At 42.6% G+C, this 24,173-nt stretch overlaps 1 protein-coding gene across 1 annotated transcript in view; it reads right to left on the bottom strand.

Annotated features, from left to right (window-relative positions):
- Positions 1–7,907: 7,907 nt before the first annotated feature.
- Positions 7,908–24,173, bottom strand: part of LOC135056655 (alpha-2-macroglobulin-like) — a 234,536-nt gene continuing 218,270 nt past the window's right edge. Inside the window, exons 32-37 of the mRNA XM_063962101.1 lie at positions 23,932–24,022; positions 17,157–17,225; positions 14,828–14,930; positions 13,614–13,655; positions 11,779–11,913; positions 7,908–8,099 (exon numbers count right to left, since the gene is read on the bottom strand). Coding sequence (XP_063818171.1) covers positions 8,074–8,099; positions 11,779–11,913; positions 13,614–13,655; positions 14,828–14,930; positions 17,157–17,225; positions 23,932–24,022 — 466 coding nt within the window. The 3' untranslated portion in view covers positions 7,908–8,073. The remainder of the gene's footprint in view (positions 8,100–11,778; positions 11,914–13,613; positions 13,656–14,827; positions 14,931–17,156; positions 17,226–23,931; positions 24,023–24,173) is intronic.

Here is a 24,173-nt window from a genome sequence, read left to right on the forward strand (position 1 = left end):
AAAATAGAGGGCCACTTTCGACATTCTGCCACCGCGTGCCGAAGACTGAAGCAACAGCAAACACTCCTGAACTTGCCCTGCCATCAACTGAAGCAAGAGGTAGTAACGAGGTGGAATTCAACACTATATATTTCAGAGGATGGAGGAGCAGCAAAAGGCCATTAAAGCCTATACATCCACCTATGATATAGGCAAAGGAGGGGGAATGCACCTGACTCAAGCGCAGTGGAGAATGATTTCTGTCTTGTGCAACGTTCTCCAACCCTTCGAACTTGCCACACTTGAAGTCAGTTCAGACACTGCCAGCTTGAGTCAGATCATTCCCCTCATCAGGCTTTTGCAGAAGCAGCTGGAGAAATTGAAGGAGAAGCTAAGACGGAGCAATTCCGCAAAGTATGTTGGACTTGTGGATGGAGCCCTTCATTCGCTTTGCCAGGATTCAAGGGTGGTCAATCTGTTGAAATCAGAGCACTACATTTTGGCCACCGTGCTCGATCCTAGGTTTAAAGCCTACATTGTATCTCTCTTTCCAGCAGACACAAGTCTGCAGAGGTGCAAAGACCTGCTGGTGAGTAAATTGTCAACTCAAGCGGAACGTGAACCATCAACAGCTTCTCTTTCAATTTCTCCAGTCACTGGGGCTGCAAGGAAAAGGATAAGATTTCATAGCCCATGACAGGGGCATGCTGGAGATGCTGTCAGTGGACCGAACAATTGCGGCCCACTCTCGACATTCAGCCACTGCATGACACTCCTAGACGGGCCAGGTGGTTGTGTCGCTTAGCTTAGTCATACAGCAACCTCGGTGCACCTTTTTTTCTTCTTTGCATTATGTGCTGTTTGGGGACTAGTTTTTGAATAGTGCCATCTTGTCTGCAACTGCAGTGTCACTCCTAGATGGGCCAGGTGTTTGTACCGCACACTTGTGTTGCTTAGCTTGGTCATACAGCCACCTCGGTGCTACTTTTAGGCCTAAAAACAATATTGTGAGGTGTGAGGTCTTCAGAATAGACTGAAAATGAGTGGAAATTAATGTTATTTAGGCTAATAATACAGTAGGAGCAAAATTACCCCCAAATTCTGTGATTTTAGCTGTTTTTATGGTTTTTTCAAAAATCATCCAGATCCAAAACCAAAACCAAAACACGAAAGGGTTGTTTTGGCAAAACCAAGCCAAAACCAAAACACGAAAGTGGAATTAGAACCAAAACCAAAACACAAAACACGAAAAGTGCCAGCCGCACATCTCTAATATCAAATCCCCCTCTCATTGGTATTGTAATTTCCACACTTCTGCATATTGCTGGATAATCATAATGGATGGCAGTTTGTCTACAACCTATACTATTTGAGTGTATACATGACTGACTACTAACTCTATAATACATCCTCAGGTGTTTTCCTATCTTGGACTCTGTTTGGACTATTGTCATGTGATGATCAGCCCCTTTATTTTATATTTTTGGTTCTCATTAACCTTTATTAATATAAAGTAAATGTTCAACTACTTTTTAAAAGACGTCTTTAAATGTTTATTTTATACCAATCTGCATTGGGAAATATATCTCATTATTTACGTATTTAAATATAAGAAGGAGTATTTTTCTGTAATTGTTGGTGTATACGTACTGTAGTAGATTGTATTTAAGTTGAGAGTAAATGTACGTTTTCCTGCTGTCAGTAATATTATTATTTTTTCCCATATAGAGTGGTAGTTTTCTATCTAACTGTACTGTACTAGTCATGCTGTTTGTTTCAATTTATCATGGTCCTGGTCAGTGGTAGATTCAGGGAGGGTGGCACCAAGACATGTGCTGCTAGTAGGCATCCCCTGTGACCGGCCACTATCTCTTACTGCCTTGCAAGAGGAGCAAGTGTGAGAGTTCTGTACAGTCACTGCCAGTGGCGCCGAGGGAGGGGGGGGGGCGGGTACAAATTACCCGGGCACAGGCTACTGGAGGGGCCCAGAGTCAGCTACCCCCGCCCTCTGGGTATACCTGTGCAGGGATCCGGCTGATGGCGACGCCATCTTCCCCGTCATATCTACAGGTAGATGGCGCCGCACATATAAAGTAAAGACTCTGGCACTATGCCAGAGTCTTTGCTCTCTAGTGACCAGCGTCATGTTCCCAAATATCACTAGGAAGATGGCGCTGGCCAGGGAGGAGGGACCAGCTTCCAGATCAAGTAGGAAGCGGATGCCCTCACCAGTCCCCCCCTGTGTTAAAATGACGCGCCCCCCCCCCCCCCTTTGAGTGCGCGGGGCCGCAAATTATCTAAAAATTTTTTATTGCAGGGCATAGTAACGCCCATTTAAGACACGCCCCCCCCCCTTTACCGAGGCCCGGCGTGGCTCTCGACAGTCCTGGTCACCGCACATACACCTGGCTCCTCACCCTGTGACTGTGTAAGAGCACTGTGTGGCACAGTATGCACCCAGCAACTTTATCCTGCCCTGTGCTGGGTATACAGAAACCTCCCCAGTCAGCGTGTGACTGTTTGTTCCCTACCCCTCCATAATCACAGGTCCCACCAGTAATAATGTGTGTGTGCTGCAGTCACTGTCTACTCATTGCCACTAATGCTCACAGTAGTAGCACCCCTAATACACATAATGCCCACAGCAGTAGCGTCCCTTATACAATGCCCTCAGTAGTAGTAATCCATATGCAATGTCCACTGTACTGGTAGTGCCCACAGTGGTAGTGCCCCTTATATAGAGCCCATACTAGTGGTGCCCATTATGCAATGCCCCCAGTAGTAGTGCCCCTTATGCCCCCAAGAGTGATGCCCCTTATGAAGTGCCCCCTTTACAATGCCCTCATTAGTAGTGCCCCCATTAGTAATGCCCTTAATGGTAATGCCCCTGTGTAGTATTGTCCCCAGTAGTAATGTTGTCTGTAGTAATGCCCCCAGTCACTTAGCCCCAGTAGTTATGCCCCTGTAGTTATGCCCCCCGTAGTTTAGCCCCCAGTGGTAATGACCCTACAGTTATGACCCCAGTAGTTTACACCCCCTTTAGTTTAGACTTCCAGTGGTAATGCCCCAAGTAGTTTGGCCCTATAGTTTAGCCCTCATGCAGTTTGTTCCATGTAGTTTAGCCCCCTCTGTATTTTAGCCCCCAGTGGTAATGCCCCTTGTAGTTTAGCTCCTGCAGTTATGTCCACAGTAGTTTAGCCCCCAGTAGTTTAGCCCCCATGTAGTTTGCCCTCAGTAGTTAGCCCCCGTTAGTATTGCCCCCAGTAGTTTAGCCCCAAGTAGTAATGCCCCCAGTAGTTTAGCCCCTGTAGTTATGCCCTCAGTAGTTTACCCCCTGTAGTTATGTCCCTAGTAGTTTAGACCCCCAGTAGTTTAGGCCCTTGTAGTTTTTCTCCTTGTAGTTTGCCCCCTTGTAGTTTAGCCCCCAGTAGTAATGACCCCAGTAGTAATGTCCCCCTGTAGTTTGCCCACTTGTAGTTTAGCCCCCAAGTAGTAATGCCCCAGTAGTTTAGCCACTGTGGTTATGCCCCCAGTAGTTTAGTCCCTGTAGTTATGCCCCCAGTAGTTTAGCCCCCTTGTAGTTTGCCCCCTTGTAGCAATGCCCCCATGTAGTTTATCCCCCCTGTAATCATGCCCCTAGTAGTTATGCCCCCAGTAGTTTAGCCCCCCTGCAGTTTGCCCCCAAGTAGTTATGCCCCCAGTAGCAATGCCCCCCAGTAGTTTGCCCCCAATAACTTGCCCCCTTGTAGTTTGCCCCCAGTAGAAGCACTCACAAAAAAAACCCAACACACCATACTCACCAAGCCCTGCTCCCGCGTCCAACCACTGCAGTCCTTCCGGAATCCGCTCCTTGGCACTATGGGAGAGACGTCATGACGTCTCTCCCATAGCACACACTGACAGAGCCGGAAGCCGGAGCTCAGTAGTGAGCTCCTGCCGCCGGCTTCCGCTGTGGAGAGCCAGGCGCCCGCTGGTAACACAATCTCAGCGGGCGCCCGGCATCTCCCTTCAGCTCCGGGCACACATCGGGTTAGGTGAGCCGGAGGTCCAAGTGTAACTGACGGAACGCAGTTCCATCCGTTCCGGCTCACTTTAACCCCTGCTCCTAATCCCCCTCAGCAGGGAGTCCTCAGGGTTGAGTCTAAATCCAAATGGACTAAAGGACCTTAGTCAAATCTAAACCTCATCCCCACTTGCCGCCTAACACTAACCGACCCCCTTGGTGCCTAACATCCTTCCTAAACCTAACCTCCCCTCCAGCAGTCTTACCCTAATCTCCCCACTAAACTTAACCTTCCCTCCTGCAGCCTAATGCTGTGTACACATTAGACGACTGACAATCTTGCCGATGGTTAGGGCAATTGTATCTTCACCAGACCTTGCAAGAATGCCGGTTCACACTAACCAATGTAATGAACAATGGATCTCCTTCCATCCTTCTGTACCCTGTACTGGGTCATGTGTGATATCTTGCAATTGGCTGTGCAGCATGGACGACTGGAAGATGATGCATGTGACCCACGGCAGTGTGCAATAGTGAGTACACACTTGATGATGTGTCCAATTTTTTGTTCCACTTCTGCTCAAAATGACAAACTGTCCAATTTTTTGTCTAGTGTGTACTCTGCTCAACCCTAACCATCCCCCCGGTGCCCAATCCTAACCTCCCCAGGTGTGCTAAATCCTCCCTGATAAGGAGGCAGGTCACATGGTTGTGACATCCTCAGAGGTGCTTGAGCCCACTTGTATCTAGCATCTACGGAGTCCTCAGTGTGCAGCTTACAGGAGAATCACTGCAGAATGGAGCTATCTCTAGTGTCTGTCTCCCCGGACATGCCTATTGGCTGATGGTTAATTCTCCAGCACCCCTGCCCCACACACTTCAGCACTCACTTTTCTAGTGACCATTCACAGCAGAAATTAGGTAATGCAGACCTTTTTGATCTTTTCCATGAGTCCTATTGTTATTTGCAGCTGGCTGTACATGATATAATGCCCCATGCACATACTGTAGATGTACTGTATACGTTTAGCTGTTTTTATTTATTTTTTTGTGCAACTTTTCACTGCAGCTTTTCGGTATTCAATTATTAAATTGTGTCGCTTGCAAAGGGAGAAATCACAACTTTAAGGATGGCTAATTGGATTTGGCCCTTTGTCTACTGAATAGAGTGACAGACTATTAAAAGTAGGTAACTATATTTCTTTTTAAGTGGGCTAACATTTAAGTCTGAGTTTGTGGCAGAAGTGCAGAAAATGCATCTAAACCTATTTCTCACTGTCAAAATCCATAAAGCGTCTGGGGCCATGGGTCCCCCGGCCATCTACTTTGCATTTATATACACAAGAGCCCTTCTACTTATGTCAGTCACTGAGCTACTCAAAATATAAGTAGGATGTTCATTTCCTATAACATGTGGCACAACTTTAGTTGGACACTATGGGGGTAATTCAAAGTTGATTGCAGCAGCAAATTTGTTAGCAGTTGGGCAAAACCATGTGCACTGCAGGTGTGGCAGATATAACATTTGCTGAGCGAGTTAGATTTGGTTAGTTTATATTGTTTCTGTGCAAGGTAAATACTGGCTGTTTTATTTTAATACTGCAATTTAGATTTCCCCCCGCAGTGCACATGGTTTTGCCCAACTGCTAACAAATTTTATGCTGCGATCAACTCCGAATTACCCCCCATGTATTGACAACGGACATGTAGATCCACATCCCCACTTGCACACCCGTGCAACCATGCTACCCCTAATCACGGTGCCCCCCCTCCCTGTAATTTGTTTCTGGATCTGGCCCTGGTCCCTGTATTTTATATTAGTCACTGGACAGTTCCTGTATTAGGAAACATAGAATGTGACGGCAGATAAGAACTACTTGGCCCATCTAGTGTGCCCCTTTTTTACCATATTTTTACCTCAAACCTTATTTGATGCTTATTTCTGTGTAAGGATATCCTTATATCTATCCCAAGCATGTATAAATTGTTCTACTGTCTTAGCCTCTGCCACCTCTGATGGGAGCCTATTCCACTTGTCCACTACCCTTTCTGTGAAGTAATATTTCCTCCTACCTCCCTCCAGTCTCAGTACATGTCCTTGTGGTCTAAAACTTCTCTTCATTTGGAGAATGTTTCCCTCCTGGACTTTGTTAAAAGACTTGATATATTTGAAAGTTTCTATCATGTTCCCCCTTTCCATTCTCTGCTCCAAACTATACATATTGAGATTTTTTGGTCTTTCTGGGTAAGTTTTGTGATATACTGCAGGTAATTTAAGGTGCAGACTAGATGGGCCAAGTCACTTTTATCTGTCTTCAGATTCTATATATGTTTCTATATCAAACATGAGACTGGTCTTTCTATCCTTCTATTGCATGTTAATCACTAGAAGCGGGGGAGGGGGGTACCTGCCTACCATGGTTAATACTTCTTGGGGCCTTTCGTATGTTTTTCGAATTTCTAAAATGCTATTTTATCAGTTTATATTTTTATATTTGGTTCTTAAACTATTACCTACATTTAACAGGTAATTCAATCACTTAGAAAGGTGCATCTGCTACCTTATGCAAAGAGTGACTTTGCCAGAATTTATTTGGGATTAATATACTGTAAGTACCATGGCTTAGAATGCCTGATGCCTAAAGTCAGGATTACTCACATTAGGCCCTCCCAAAATAGGATAGTTTTGAAAAGGTATATCCTGTCAAATTGTATTCTGTATGAAAATGTGGTATTGTTTAAATTGTAAGTTCTAACAATTTATATTCTGTATCAGAGGCGTAATGAGGGCTTTCAGCGCCCAGGGCATGTTGAAAAAATGGTGCCCCACCCCCAGCACACATTAAAAAATTAATTACCTATGAAGCGCTCCCAAAAAGGGTGCATGGCCAACCATTAAGGGGGTGTGGTTTGTGGCACACACCCCTCCCCACACACACTGCTGCTGAGTCCAGCAGCCTCAGCTTCTCTTCACCAGCTCGTCTGCTGCACTCCTCTCACAGGTCCATGCCGTGGCTTCCGCAGTCGTTCCTCCGCTTCCCATGGCCGGTGCTCTGGACAATGCCCCCTCTGCCCTGAAGCTGTCCTGGCACCCAGGGCACGTGCCCTGCTTGTCCCACCCTCATTACACCACTGTTCTGTATGGTATTTTTCAAACTGTATGCCAATTGCTATTCTGTGTTCATGTAAGGGAAGACTGTAATTAGCAAGCCAGGCAATTATCAGTGAACGGAGGCAGTAGAGAGTTGGCTTGCTCTCTCCCATCCCAGATAACAAAATAATATTTAGTCCTCACAGTATGAGGTCATGTGTTCAGAACAATTTCTCACCTACAGTAGCCCCGTACTCAGCCAGTTATATGACCAGTGATGCCACCTGGGTTATGGGATCAGAGAGACATTTGACAGGAGAATTTCCTTCCTAACTAATCCATACAACTGCACAGAGGAGTGACAAGTCACAGTTTCTTAGCCGCAAAGCAGGTAATTACACAACCCTGCTTGTTTGACAGGGAGACCCCTGTGCTGGAAGAACAAAAAAGGGCCGTGAGCAAGGCCATCACCGCAATCTTTGTTGACATTGACCAAGGAAGGAGGGGATTGATCAGGGAGTTGTAGAGCCATAAGAATATTCTATGACAACGCTAAAAGCCTGAGAGGCCCAAGCTACATTTCTATGTGAAATGAAGTATGAAACATAAATAACTGTATATGTAGAAACGCAGGGCTACTTGGTGCCAGACCGCTGGAGGAACTCTTGCACTTGGCAGTTCATTTGTGTTATTAACCGTGAGTGCTGACATAACCAACATCACAGGCAGTTGTCCTAGAATTAAGTATCTGGGGGCAGGCTAGTTTGTGACACCTTATAATACAATAACTAATATATGCATTTACTTTATCACACAAAAAATCCACACACAAGATTACACTGTGTATTGTTTATTGATTGTTACATTACAGGAAACAGAATCCTTTATCCTGGGTCCATGATGGAGTTATTTTCCTGTCTGCTACTTGTGGGGAGACTGTACTGTAAGTATTCATTGTCACAGGGGACACAGTGTGTGATGTCTTCAGATAGATTCTTTATTAGTGAGATTCTTCTTTTTCAAATCCTGTTACAGAAAGAGATAAATCAGAGTATAATGTTATAACTGCACAATGCTTTCACAACATTTAGACATGTAAGACCAGAAGTACAGTATAGTATAGAGTCTGTGGCTTTCCACATGGCCGCAACTAGTGGGGGGCTAAGGGGTCATGTGCCCAGGGCACCAGATTTCAGGGGGGGGGGGGGGGGGGGCAACTCTGCCCAGCAATCCTCTGCACAAGCTGAGTGCAAGATCCGGGCAGAGGGTGAGAGCAGTCACCGAGCTCCAGTGACATCAAAGGGAAGATTGCTCCACGCATGCCATCAGCTATTTCTCTCTTTAGAAGCAAAGCTCTATCTGGAACAAACTGTCTACACACTTGGTAAGTGGAAAGTGACCTCTAGTGCGATGCTGCCACTTACATTGTCCACGCTCAGACTTTTCATTGAATTCCACACAGGTTATCTGCACTCACTTTAATGGGACATAGGCCCTGGGATTAGGGGGTCTATGGAATAAGGGGGGCTTTAAAAGATATCCTGACACCTGCCTCAGTGTAAGTCCCTACTGTATAGAGTGACACTGTGCTGACCTTTTGGACATAAAGACTTTAGAACAATCTGGTTGGCACTGTGTCTGATACGCAGCTGTATTCCATAATAAAGAACAGCGTTTATTTTATTTAATTTTCACATTCTCTCATCTCTCTCTTCCCATCTCCTCTATCTCTCTCCCCTTTTCCTCTAGCCCTGTCCTCTCTCCCATCTCTCTCCCCTGTAGGTCGGAGTAATGTCAATGAGGGGTACTGTGCAGTGTAGTGAGAATAATGGCCCATACACACGGTGAGATTCGGGCTATCCCCCATTCTCACTATGCGACAGGGGCTAGGTCGGCACATAGTATCGCAAGCACACTCATTATGTGCTTGCGATACTGACTATGTGCGATTTTGGCTAAGTGTCAATTTTGACTATCTCTTCTATAGAGATAGTCAAAATTGACTTGCCTGCACAGTCTATCTATTCTTGCGATGCCAACCGAGTGGGACTGCGCATCGGCATCGAATCGGGATCGCAAGGTGACTTTCACCTTGCAATCTGTACTAACTTTTCTTACAATTTTGACTATATAGTCAAAATTGTAAGAAAATATCTCACCTTGTATACACACCATAAGGTTGCACTACTGTGGCATAGTTTGGATTTTTTTTTTATTTGTTTGTTTAATTTAATTTTATTTATTTATTTATTTGTTTTAGTTTTTTTTGTGCTAAATTACTGCCTTACCCCGGGTGCCCAAAATCTTAGTTTTGGCCCTGCTTTCCAGTTCTCCAGTTAGTAATGCAACTCAAATTCAAGCATACTATTTATTCTTCTTGATAATAATAATAATAATAATAATAATAACAATAATAATACTATTATTAATAATAATAACTAGCTGATGTGCCCGGTTTTCACCTTAGTCGAATTTCATAAAACCTCTGCTTAGTGAGTGGCTGCATATAACTGTCACGGTTTCCAGACCACCCAGCAAGTCACATGTTTTAGGTCACCCAGCAGGTGCACAGGGAGAGTTCACCAACTGTCACATTTTCTAGAGCACAATGTTTATGCATTGCAAATGGCAAACAGACATTTTGCCACATAACTCTGAAATGCAGCAACCAATTACAATGCCGATATAAATTTATTTCTGCAAATCTATGGACCAAGATCTTTAATTTGGTATAAGATGTGCCATGCTCAGACAACAGCATCATAGAAATAATTTGATCATGAAAGTTGTCCTTCCATTATTAATATATTATTAATAATAATAATAATAATAATAATTATTATTATTATAATAATAATAATAATACCAGAGAGAGAGCCCACAGAACTGTATAAGGAATATAGATACTAACAGTGAAACTTGAATACAGTAAATGTAAGGGAACATGTGGGGTCCTGCTATGCACTAGCAGTTACCCCGCTCTCCGTCCGTGCCGTACATGACAGTCCTCTGACTCCACCCACTTATCAGCAAACAGGTACACCGGTTCACAATGGGTAGACAGCGCTGGAGTACAGCAGTGACAAGTCCCTGCAATGCTCCGGTATCAGGGGACACGCTGATTGCCTGACGCTGTCTCCTGCTGTCTTTTCTTTCTTAGCAGAGTCCAGCTTTGAATACCAGCGCGCTCACCGGTGTTCACTGTAGCATCATCACATACACCTGGCAGCAGCAGAGGGTTTCAAAATCTGTGTCTGCACTGATCACTTATATTATTCTGAATCACTTATGTTTCAAGTTCTCTCATTGGATCCATCTCCTCTTTTTATTCCTGCGCTGTAACATACATCAGGAGTGTAGGGGAAGAACGGGCTCAAAAGCAGAAACTATATTTTGCCTTTTTCTCCCCTCTAATTTGCAACACAGTGGCACGCTCCCCCGGACATTCGATGCAAATCTAGATGTCCGAGCAGCAGCTGCACGACTGAACCGCAAATCATTGGGGGTTCTTGATCTATTTAATCATTATCTATAATATGAATTACTTGACTGGTTATTACCTGTACCTGCGGCACGATAGTGCCAATAGAATAGCATTACTGGTGTCAGTTAGGAATTTGCTCATTGCTGTGCAAATATTTTTCTATATTGCGGTGACCATATGGGAATGGATCACGGATGTCACTGTTTTCTATTGAGAGTATTACTATTAGATATACTCCACCAGCATTGTTATTATTTTTATTCTTGTGAAACAAATTGGAACCTACTGACAGCCTTTTTCCTGGAGTCACATGACCCCATTGGTATCATTGTTGCGAATGAACTTTTCTGATTACACGGAATGAATATTTATTGTTCATAGATATTGTTGATACAAACTAGAAACTTGCTACTATTTGAATGTATCCTTATCTATCTTACATGGTTTCAGAATTAAGGACATTTTCTTTACAGAATAAATTTCAGTGAATCAGCTTGATTAATTTAATATTACACACAGCATTCAGAGCACAGAGACTGTCAAGGGACGACATTCTGTTTTAATACATGATTATTACACATTGTCATTTCAGCCATATATTGGTGAATGGGAAATTTTTCTTCATATTTTCACTGTGAGCGTTTATATCATACCCACATGTTTTCCGTATTGTGGGTTTTTATATATGATCCATATGACCATCTAACTTACGTCAGAATCGACAATCAGTTACCACCAACCAGACATATAAGTATTATTGGACTATAATTACACTTGTCTCTATATATGTGTGAACTACACTGAGCGCTTATACCTGTTGAATCATTGTTTTATTGGATGTGTTTTTGTTCTTATGGTATTAATAAAATGAAAACATTCATTCCCAGTCATTTCAGTGAAGTATTACCACCTCACCATACACTCTCCTGTGTGAAAGATCACCTATAATAGTGACACACTTACATGCGATTCAAAACCTATGATTCAGTTTTTAAATCCAAGTTCCAAACTCCAGGGAAGACCTATTTCAGGACTCAGTTCACTTGGCTTTCCAAAAGTGATCCGAGCCAGGACTTGGTTCTGCCCAGCTCCCCTAAGTTTTATTTGTAAAAACCAAACTGCCCCTTCCTGATAGTAATGAAACATGTCAACCAGAGGAGCAGAAGATTAGGATTTTGGGACAGGGATGATCACAATGTCTTATATAACTTATAGACAAACCTTGGAAGAAACACCACTTGGACTGAGCAATACTGGAATCGTAGCAGCAGTCTTTCTGCTCACACTCCTCCTTGGTAATACCTGGATGCCCACAATCTGTCCTCTGGGAGACACCAACTTTGCAGTGACCTTTCACTGGGAGAGATACATGGAGGGGTCATTGCTAATACTGTATAAAAGCCTTGGAACTTCATAGATACTATTCACAAGTTATAGATTCAGTTTAAATAATGTACACAAAGGGGCCGATTTATCATTCAATAGTTGCAGCATATACCTGTAAAAAAATATTTTTGGGTGAATACCAGCTAGTATCAAATATTACCCCTAATGTATGAAGGAGGAATTGCAGCAGAAATATATGCACAGTCACTCCATTTCCGAGAGCAGCCACAGCCCCTAATGTTTTTTAGGGGGACTGCAAAGCTGTTACCAGTTTGGCACGGCAGCTAACACCATCTGAAGATGGCATTATCCTCTGTAGCCTATGGTCTACATTCTACAAATATTGCTGGGAGAGGGCTCCTCCAAATCCCTCTCTCCATGGCCTCTGCACATGTATGGTCAGTAGATCACGCATACACAGTAGCGCTGTGGGGGCCAGGGTAGAGTCGTCACTTAACAAGGCATAGATGTCGGAGAGTAAGCCCTTAGTGTTGGAATGTTTCTAGCTTATATATTCGAAATAGGGTAGAGTTCTAATAAGTAGAGTTGAGGTGATTGTGGAGTGGAAGTGTCTAATTTGCAGGTAGCAAAAGAAATCAGTGGTTGGAATTACCATTCCATCATGAAAATCTGCGAACTGCGGAAAGGAAGCATCAGGAGTAATATTGTTAATAAAGGATATTTTGCCCAAGCGCCAGTTAGTAAAAGAGGACCTACACATACCAGGGGGGGAAGGCCGAGTTATGAAATAATGTAATCAGGAGAGACGGATGTGGGGCCAAATCAAACTGTCTATTTGCCAAGTCCCATATAGCTAGCGGGCAGGACACCATGGGATGAGAGAGGATTGCACGAGGGCGCTGACTCCTATGATGCCACAATAAAGAGGACCCCAATGCTACGTGTTTCATGGAACCTCAGGATCGAATGAAGTGGACCCAATTCCATGAAACTTTGATTGGGAATCACAGTATTTGATGTAAGATACTTTTACACTACTCTATTTTGTTGTTATGCTTAAAAAATAAAAAATAAAACACTTGTCAAACTTACCGGATACACATCTATTTTATTGTCATTGCTACCGAAGCTTTAAGGTGCATACACATGGTGCGATTCTGCCTAAAGGACGATTTTGACTTTGCGTTTTCCCTTGACTCCCCAGAGCCCAGATCAACCAATATTGCATGTACACACGGTACAATTTTGGCTATGTACAATTTTGACTATACTAGAAGCTACTGTAGATTGTACACCTTCTAGTCAAAATTGCAATGTCTGCACACTCTATTTTTTCTTGTGATACTAACCCAGTGGGAGTGTGCATCGGTATTGCAAACTGTATACACACTGTGCTTATGATTTTGACTATATATATATATATATATATATATATATACAGTGCAAACTGCAAGCAAATTCAATCAGCAAATTAGCGTGTGTGTTTATTATGTAGCTGGGTTCAAACCCAACACATTGGCAATCTTCAGCGGGCAAACATCGACAGTGACACACTATTACACCCCATAATCACAGTATAATAAATCAAGCATTCTGGGAATCAAAATCACTGACAAATTTTGTTTCAAATTGCACCCAATTATATTCCCCCAAATCTTCTTCAGTACAGGTAATATCACTAAATTGACACATTCAAAGAGTTTCCTTACTTGCATTACAAGGAGAGTTATATTCTTCTACATCATGTACATCTACAACAGAAAAAAAGGCATTATAAGTTTGATAAATGGAGAAATTTGTTATTGGTAGAATTCACCTTGGTATAAATTCATAATATTGACATTCACAAACTCGACATAGACAGAATGCTGACATCCACAAGCCATCAGGACGATATCATGAATGTCGACAATAGAATTTCAACAGCCATCTATTAAAATTATTTTAGAGTTAGGTTTAGAGATGGGGATAGGATTAGAGTTAGGTTTAGGGTAGGATAGAATTAAGATTAGGGTTAGGGATAGGATTAGAGATAGGTTTAGAGTTAGGATAGAATTAGAGTTCGGTTTAGAGTTAGGGTTAGAGATAGGATTAGAATTAGGTTTAGGATAGGAGTTTGAGTTAGCGTTAGGGTAAGGTTTAGGTATAGGTTTAGGGTTAGGTTTAGGATAGGAGTTAGGGTTAGCATTAGGGTAAGGTTTAGGTATAGGTTTAGGGTTAGGTTTAGGATAGGAGTTAGGGTTAGCATTAGGGTAAGGTTTAGGTATAGGTTTAGGGTTAGGTTTAGGATAGGAGTTAGGGTTAGCATTAGGGTAAGGTTTAGGTATAGGTTTAGGGTTAGGTTTAGGATAGGAGTTAGGGTTAGCATTAGGGTAAGGTTTAGGAATAAGATTAGAGTGAGGTTTAGTGATAATGTTAAGAATAGAATTAGGGGTAGGTTTACAGTTAGGATTAGGGTTAGGGAGAGGTTTAAGACTAGGATTAGAGTTAGGTTTATGGTTAAGAATAGGATTAGGCACAGTTGCCTCTTGAATGGACAGCCACATGCCGTACATGCCGCCTGTTGAAATTCATAATGTCGACATTATTTTAATGTCAACATTTTGTCAATGTCGACATTGGAAGGTCAACATGTAACATGTCATCCTCACATCCATGTCAACATTCTGAATGTCAACGAATTCTATCACACACTTTCACTTTTGTATGATATAGATTACTGCTTGTGAATTTTAGAGAAAAACAAAGTAATTAAATATAAATAGGTTTTGAGAACTAACTTCATCAAGATAAACATGCAACAAGCCATCTTATTACTAGAGCACAAACTTCTGGTAAGTGACAAGTCAGACTTCGGAAACTAGACTTTGTCCATGATTTAAGCAATAAATACATGTACGATAATGTGCGTATTTCTACCCACCTGGAACATAATAATCATAAACTGCGACATTTGCAGGGTGCAGATTTGTCACATGCGTTTCTTGATTCAGCACAAAAACAAAGTGTTCATCTTTGTGAGTGAGCTGTGGATGAACAGAGCATGTCATTAAGGGCAATCTGGAAACCAGAAAAAGTGCAAATGTCGTTTCATAATGTCAAGCCATGCTCCTGGTTATAAGTAGGCAGATATCAGCAATGGGCAGAGAAGGTAATTAAATGTGTGCCTCATGTTGGTGGGGCATATGTAGACACAGCAAGTTGAAGGTCGTTACTGGTGGTGTAACTAAACAGTGGAATGCAACAATGTCTGGGTGGAACTACATGGCTATAACGTGTAGACTCGTGCCTTTCTATGGACTGGAGTTTCCTGTGTTTTGGCAGGGCCGTAACTACCTACGGGCCAGCGGTGCCTGGCACACAGCGCAAAAGATGCCGCTAGCTGCAGCTCCCCGCCCCCTCCCAGCTCTCCCTCTTCAGCCGTATCACTGTCAGGTGGTTTCCATAGCCCCGCCCACTCACAGCAGCAGGCAGAAAGGATATGTGTGCTTCTCATGCGCTCTTCCCCCTCCTGCCCGGCGCTTCCAGTCTTACAGTGTCTGGAGAGGGACTTTGTAAGTATAATACTTTTTCTGTCTCTTTGTCTCTCTTTCAGACTCTGCCTGTCTGATGTGTAAAATGGGAGACTGTGTCTGCCTCATGTGTAAAAAGGAGGACTGTGCCTAATGTGTAAAACGGGGGACTGTGCCTGCCTCATGTGTAAAAAGGGGGGCTGTGCCTAATGTGTAAAACGGGGGACTGTGCCTGCCTCATGTGTAAAAAGGGGGGCTGTGCCTAATGGGGAAAAAGGGGGACTGTGCCTGCCTCATATGTAAAAAGGGAGACTGTGCCTGCCTAATGTGTAAAAAGGGAGACTGTGCCTGCCTAATGTGTAAAAAGGGGGACTGTGCCTGCCTCATGTGTAAAAAGGGGGACTGTGCCTAATGTGTAAAAAGGGGACTCTGTCTGCCTAATGTGTAAAAAGGGAGACTGTGCCTGCTTAATGGGGAAAAAGGGAGACTGTGCCTGCCTAATGGAGAAAAAGGGGGCTGTGCCTAATGTGTAAACAGGGGGACTCTGTCTTTCTAATGTCTAAAAAAGGCGACTGTCTTAATGTGTAAACAAGGAATCTCTGTCTGCCTAATGTGTAAAAAGGGGGGCTGTTCCTGCCTAATGTGTGAAAAGGGAGACTGTGCCTGCCTAATGTGTGAAAAGGGGGACTGCGCCAGTCTTCTAATGTGTAAAAAGGGGGACTGTGTGCCTGCCTAATATGTAAAAAGGGGGACTCTATCTAATGTGTAAAAAGGGGGACTCTGTCTGCCTAATGTGTAAAAAGGGGGACTCTGTCTGCCTAATGTGTAAAAAGGAGGACTCTGCCTGCCTAATGTGTAAAAAGGGGGACTTTGCCTGCTGTAATGTGTAAAAAGGGGAATCTACTTGCTGTAATGTGTAAAATGGATCTCTTCCTGCTGTAATGTGTACAAGGGAGCTCTGTGGCCACACCCCTACCCCATGAAGCAACGCCACTATATGTTTGGCACGCACTGGCCCTATTTTATATATGGGGGGGGACGCCGATGCTGTTTCTTGCACACAGCGCTAAAATGTCTAGTTACAGCACTGTGTTTAGGTTCTTGAGTCACAAGGATGCCATTAGCTCAGAGTACCCAGAGGGGTTCCATGGAACATGACCATATATTGGGTATATATAAGAGACACTACCACAAAGAGATAGATTGTATAAAGAATATGGAACCATGTGTAGATTGGTTTCTTGTTGGGAACAGCTTGTGTTTGCTTGCTGATAAGGGATGGGGAACTCCAAAGCTCAGTCATCAAGAACATCTGTATTTATTTGGCAAATATGCTACAGTACTCTTCTCCTTGATGTTAATTCCACACAACATACTGTATCTATGAAACTGGTTGGATGGCAGCATGGTTGGCAAATGTATGCACGCGTATGGATCAGATCCAGTGGTAGACTTCATACATTATTATTGTCTATCATCTATCCCACCATATCCCAATTTAGTATATTTCATGGATAAGACATGTTTATGTTTTTGCGACAAATGGACACATTCTTTCCTCCATAGGATGGAATTATGCTACATAATGAAAGAAAGTGATTTGACCAGAAAATGTTTAAGAGGCTACAGGCTACTCTTACAGTATATTTTATGGATTTGCAGTTGATTTGTTTCCATGGAAACCGATTGCTTGATGTGTAAATACAGCCATGTATTTGAATAGATTGATACATTCCTTACCTTGTCCAAGTAAATGGTGACATTACTTGCCGAGATCTCTGTTCTTTTCACTATAGGATTTTCCTCTAACTGTAGGAAATAAAAGTATTACAGCAATGAGTTTCTCATGATGGAAGTAAAACAACGACGGGGATATTCAAACTGTTTGCAACTTGATTAGGCCATATATATATACACACACACACACACACACACACACACACACACACACACACACACACACACACACACACACACACACACACACACAGTATATATATATATATATATATATATATATATATAAAAAAAATCCAAAGGTGAAGTCTACACTCACCTATCCATTTGGGCTGGTGCTGGGGTGTCACCACCAAAAAAGGAATTAAATCCTTCCCAATGCAGGAAAACAGAACTAGGGGTGCACTTACCAGTCTTCATAAAGCAGCTTTTATTCAATCTATCAGGACAGGGCAATAAAAAGCATCAACATTTCGGTCCTACATCTGGACATCTGACATAGGTCCATATGTAGTACCAAAAAAACATTGATTTATTACCCTGATGGATTGAATAAAAGCTGCATTCTGAAGACTGGTGAGTGCACCCCTGGTTCTGTTTTCCTGCATTGGGAAGGATTTAATTCTTTTTTGGTAGTGACATATATACACACACGTGTGTTTTTATCCGCACTCGGCGTCTTTCAAACAGCAAGGTAATGTGTATTACATGTGAATCATCAAAGTTTCGGGGACCCCCATCCTGAAGAAGGGGACGGGGTCCCCGAAACATTGATGAACCACTTGTAATACATGTTACGTTGTTGTTTGAAAGACGCTAAGTGCAGCCTCTTATTTTACCCACTATTTATATATATATATATATATATATATATATATATATGAAAACACAAATTCCCAAGTGCGCTAAAGTGAAACGTAACTACAAAATTCTTCCAGCATTAATTTCATAGGAATGTAGACTGGAGGATGTTTAAGTCCTCCAGTCTACATTCCTACGAAATTAACGCTGGAAGTATTTTGTAGTTACGTTTCACTTTAGCGCACTTGGGAATTTGTGTTTTTCTTGTATGCTTTTGAGGTCTCCCAATAAAGATCTCTCCCATTGTGCCGCTTCCAGGTTGGCGCGAGATAAAGAAATTACTGTGTTTCTCTCTCTCTCTCTCTCTATATATATATATATATATATATATATTCAGTATGATATCCCGGTGGATGGGATGCAGGCGGTCAGAATACCGACAGCGGCATCCCAACCATCAGAATCCCAACAGCCACTTGTACAGTACCCTAACCCTCCCCTGCCCCCCACCCTAACCCTTCCCGGTGGTGCCTAACCCTAACCCTCCCGGGTGGTGCCTAACCCTAACCCTCCCTTCCCTGCTGCCTAAACCTAACCCCCCCACCCCCCGCTTGGTGCCTAACCTAACCTCCCCTTCTAAGTACCTAACCATACCTTTTTTTTTTCTTTTTAAATTGTCTATTCTTTATTGAAAATTTTCAATATGGAAAAAGAAAAAAAACAGACTTTAAACAGTAACAATTACATTATGTCATCCACCACTTGGTTATACGACAATACTAGCCCCATACATTAGTGACTAGAACAACCTTTGATTAGCATTCGTATAATAAGAAATATACATACAGCACTTGTCCATTTGACACTGAATAATCAGTGCATGTTACCATATACCAGTAGACCTATGTGCATATATACAGACATTCCACTGCGAAGGAATATAGTAAACCAAAAGAGGAGAAAAGAAAAAAGGAAAGATGCTTGAAATAAAAAAAAGGGATATCAAAATCAATATTGATATGTCACAACGTGCCCCATGTGATACAAGTACACACATAATCACGCTGTTGCTGCAGCTCCTGTCCCTCTTCCCAACCCTGAGTCACACCATCTATCCCATTTAACATGGAATTTATGCATAGCATTCCGTTTTTTAAACATATGTTTTTCATGCCTGACTACGTTATCCACCAAAGCCCTCGATTTATATATCACCGGGGAATATTTGAACACCATACTCGCGCTATTATGACCTTGGCTAATGTAGTGAGACAAAGGACATACTGGTAGAGCACTAAGGAATGTGTCTCCTCAAGATCTAAACCAAACATACATATTCTTGTATTAAAACTAGGCAAAGAGGGAGCCGTCTGCAAGACATCTCTCCATACTTCCTCCCAAAGGGAGAGTACTATGGGGCATTCCCACAATAAATGCCAAAATCCAGCATTTTCCAATCGGCACCTAGGCCAGAAGAAATGATCTCGAAGACTGGCCCTTGACATAGACACAGGTGTATGATATACTCTATGTAAAATATAGAAATATACTTGCTGATAACGGACACAAGGAGTAATATACCTAAGGGATCCTAAAATCTGAATCCAGGGCTCGTTTGATAACGGGCCTATATCAGTTTTCCATTTCAATTTCAGAGGATCATTCCGGTTCGGAAACAAATTATCGTTAATCTGGGCATAGATACTAGAAACATGACCTCTGGAACCCAAACTCACTAATATTGATTTAACGGGTGAGGGTATCAGCACAGGGTCAGTGCATATAAACTGAGATTGGATCGCTCGTCTTAAGGCCCGTACACACTGGCCGATATATGAGCCATTCTCTTGAACGGCCGATATATCGCGGGACCGTCGGCCAGTATGTACAGCCGATACGTCTATGAACTCCGTCGTTCACAGATGTATCGCGTCGTCCCCACAGCACAGCCGACGGCCAATATATCTAATGATATATTGGTGCATCGCTGTGTGTGTACGGCGGTCGGCCGACCGCCGTACACATGCTGCGGCGGCCGGCGGTGATTGACAGCTGAACTGGGCGGGTGTGTGTACACGCCCTCCCAGTTCATGACGTCAGTCCCCGACGGATCGGGCAGTGTGTATGCTCAACACACTGCCCGATCCGTCCATAGATATATCTGCAGATCAATTGATCTGCAGATATATCTATTAGTATGTACCCACCTTTAGTTGTACATAACGAAAAAATGCATTATTAGGAAAACTAAACTCACTGTAGCTGATGAAATGATTTAAACGTTCCTTCACTTTTTTTAATTGACCTAAAGTATTAACGCCCTTCAACAACCATACATTGTCTGTAGAAATTTTAAGCAGTTTGGAATATGAAGTATTGTGCCACAGGGGGGAATCCGCATCATAACCAGACCACTCAAAAAAGTATGAGCATATCGCCAAATTAATAGAGCTTGCTGAAGCAAATGAGACAGACCAGAGACAGACATTCCAGAAAGTAGAAAAAATAAAGAAGAGAAGAAGGGCCCCACCTGCTCACCCAGAGAGCTCACCAAAGTCAAATCAGCAGTGTCCTTTACCCAATGAACTAAATGCGCCAGTTGAGCCGCAATATAATAGACCCTAAGATTGGGAAGACCAAGTCCTCCAGATGTTTTGGATTTGTAGTAAGTTTTAATAGAGATTCTTGCCAGCCTATTTCCCCATACGAATGATGATAAATATACAATACTCTCAATAGTAGAGAATACTGTTTTGGGAATATATACTGGAGAGTGCTGCAGAACGTATAAAAATTGATACGGCCTAAGACAGATACTGTAGTGGCAGTTTTTTTCACACATGACATTTCATCTTAAAACCCGCTGTTATGGGAGCAATATTTGGAGACACAAAGGGGGTCATTAACGAGCTAGCAGTTTTTACCAGCCGTGCAAACGCTATGCCGCCACCCACTGGGAGTGTATTTTAGCTTAGCAGAAGTGCAAACATTTTTATCGCAGAATATTTTATCGCACAAACATTTTTTGTGTCATTTCAGAGTAGCTCAAAACCTACTCAGCGCTTGCGATCACTTCAGACTATTCAGTTCCGGATTTGACATCACACACCCGCCCAGCGTTCGCCCAGCCACGCCTGTGTTTTCCCTGGCACGCCTGTGTTTCTCCAAACACTCCCTGAAAACGGTCAGTTGCCACCCAGAAACGGCCACTTCATGTCAATCAGAATTGAAGTAAATGACTTTATTTAATCTGAGTGCTATAATTTTAGCCAATACTTTGATATCCGTGGTCAAAAGTGAAATAGGCCGATATGACTCCGGCAGAGTGGGATCCTTTCCCGTCTTAGCTAACACAACAATAATTGCTTCACACATAGAAGGAGAATTTGATCCTTGCTCATATAAGGAGTTAAACATATCTAACAAATAAGGAACAAAAAAGTCCTTAAATTTTCTGTACACTTCCACAGGAATTCCATCGCATCCAGGACCTTTAGAGGCTGGAAACAAGGAAATTGCTGCCGCAACCTCCTCCAATGTAAATGGAGCATCGAGAATATTTACAGCTTCTTGAGGCAAATGTGGCAATGCAATTTGGTCCAAATAATTCTGAAGTTGCTCGTTCATATATGCAACCTGGAAAGTGTACAGACAAGAGTAGTAACTATGAAACACCTCTGAAATCTCCTCCCAGAATAACACAACCGTCCTTGGGAATTTTGCATGCTCTGGACTATATTAGCAGTAGACTCTTCCCTTGCCATATAAGCTAAGTAACTGCCTCCTACTTCAGCCTGGAAATATTGCTCATGTTTAGAAAATAGCAACCTATGTCTGGATTTTTCAAAAAGTTTTTCTGTCCACTCACTCTGCACATCCAGCCACAGTCCCCTATCAATACATGAATGAGAGAGGAGATACTGAGCCTCCAATTGCTGACATAATCTTTCAAGACGAGATTCCTCCTTCCTATTAAACAATTTAATATCAGAAATACATTTAATGAAGGCACCCCTAATATAGGCCTTAAAAGCGTCATGTCTAATTAAAAGGTCTGGATGCGAAGAGTTATCAGACTGAAACCTCTTCCAATCAGCAATTAAGTCTGAGTGAGTAGGCATTAAGGTCAACCAGAAAGAATTAAGTTTCCAAAATCTTTTTCCCTTGGCCTGGAGCGTTTATAACGTAAGAAGCATAGGAGAGTGATCTGAAATTCCTCTAGACAAATAGGCAACCTCCACTATATCCGAAGACAATTCTGGCAAAATTAAAACCAAATCTATCCATGACATAGTATGTAAAGAAGTGGAATAACATGAATATTGAGCAACAGAGGGATTATGATATCTCTATTTAATGGAGTTGGAGAGGGAGTATGAGAAACAGACATAACAGTACCCACATAACCATACATTTCCCATCCCTACACCCTATCCCCCCTTCTAATGCCTAAACTTAACCCCCTCCCCCCTTCCCGCAGCAGGACACAAGGGATTCCGGCTGTTGGTACTTTGACGCCGGGATCCTGAGCTCCATCTGTATTTTGATGCTGGTACAATATCCCCGGTCAGGATTCTGTCATTGGTATTTCGACCGCCGGGACCCCGTCCGACGGCATTGTAACTACATTCCATAAACTATATATATATATATATATATATATATATATATATATATCTTCATAATAACCTTCTTGTACAATTAAAATTGGATCATAACTCTATCAGAAATACTAATAGCTTGGTATTAAATTTATGTTGAGTGATGTTAGTTATAATAAGGATAAGTCTACAATTTAGCAGTACAATTGATAGGGTATAGATTTAGTACTTTTTAAAGCACTATATATATTTAAAACCAATTTAATGACAGCACTGGGTTAAAGTTAAATACAAATGTATGGAAGCTCTGTATGGAGGGCAAACAATTGTCCACATACATATAGTGGTTGGGGCTAACTTTTGCACTGGTATCAATGAATTATAAAGTTCAAAAACCTGTAGTATACTCGATATACTGTATAAATCAATGTTGATTAGATATTTGGATAATGTAGGGTACTCATTCCGATAAAAGGTTCAAGTAATAAAAAAATAAACAGAGAACAACAGGTTTTCCTATTGCATGGAGTGCTTCCATTTTTGCTGGGGCACTAACAGAACAGAAATTGTAGGTGGTTGTCATTATGACAGTGGGACCAATGGCGTCACTATGGTTGGTGTCATCCAGTGCAAATCAGGACTCTTAGCATGTACACGTGAAAAGGGGGCATGGCTTCACGGAGAAGAGGGCAAGACTTCATGAAATGCCCCATCTTCAACACTCAGAGATGCTACACTGACCCCAGAAACTCTCCCCGCGCTGAGACCTTGGCAGGGGTGTTTTAACAGAGTATGGAGCTCGTGTGCATCCTCTGGGTGGGCCCCCTCCTCTGTACATCACAGTAGTCACTGGCATTGTGCCGGAGTCTACTGCGCATGCGCAGGTCACTGGAAACATGGTGCCCACCATGTTCCGGAGACCAAATTGGCTACTGCGCATGCGTGGTGGCCATTTTGGCTGTGATTTTTGCCGTGACTGCAGCACCCAATGATGTACTCTGGAGAGGTAATTATTAAAATGGGTGCAGTGTGCACGGCGTGGGCCCCTCTTGGACCAAGGGGCCTGTGTACACTGCACCCATTAAAGAAATGCCTATAGACCTTGGATGGTGTCACCCAGTGCAGACTGCACTCCTCTAGTTACACCAACGAGTACATATTTCTCTGTTACAGAGTCTCCAGTCCAGACTGTCATAGCCTAGTGCTATAAGTGTCTTTTTGGGGAGAGTGCACTGCATTTTTGCCCCCACCCGCTTGTATTTTGCAGTTACCAGCCTAGGCTAGTGGTGGTAGTACTTTGGAGAGGGGGCTTTTTTGCAATAAAATGCCAGTCATAATCAAGCTATATAAATAGTTGATTGAATTATGTTTCCTACCTTTTTAATACTCTTTTTATCAGGAACAAATCCTGACAGAAACTCCACCACAACCATTGCCATGTTAGTCTCAGGTCGCTTTCCAGTGTATCTACAACAGAATGGAAGATAAAAATGAGTGAGCACTAGGTTCAGGAGCATAATGTACCAAACATGGTCAATCATCAATAGTGGACATTAAGAAAGGAACACAGATTAGACGTAATTTCCTGCTTGGACTATTGTAACCGCCTTCTCTCTGG

This window comes from Pseudophryne corroboree, chromosome 3 (genome assembly GCF_028390025.1).
Source record: "Pseudophryne corroboree isolate aPseCor3 chromosome 3, aPseCor3.hap2, whole genome shotgun sequence".
Classification (NCBI taxonomy): domain Eukaryota; kingdom Metazoa; phylum Chordata; class Amphibia; order Anura; family Myobatrachidae; genus Pseudophryne; species Pseudophryne corroboree.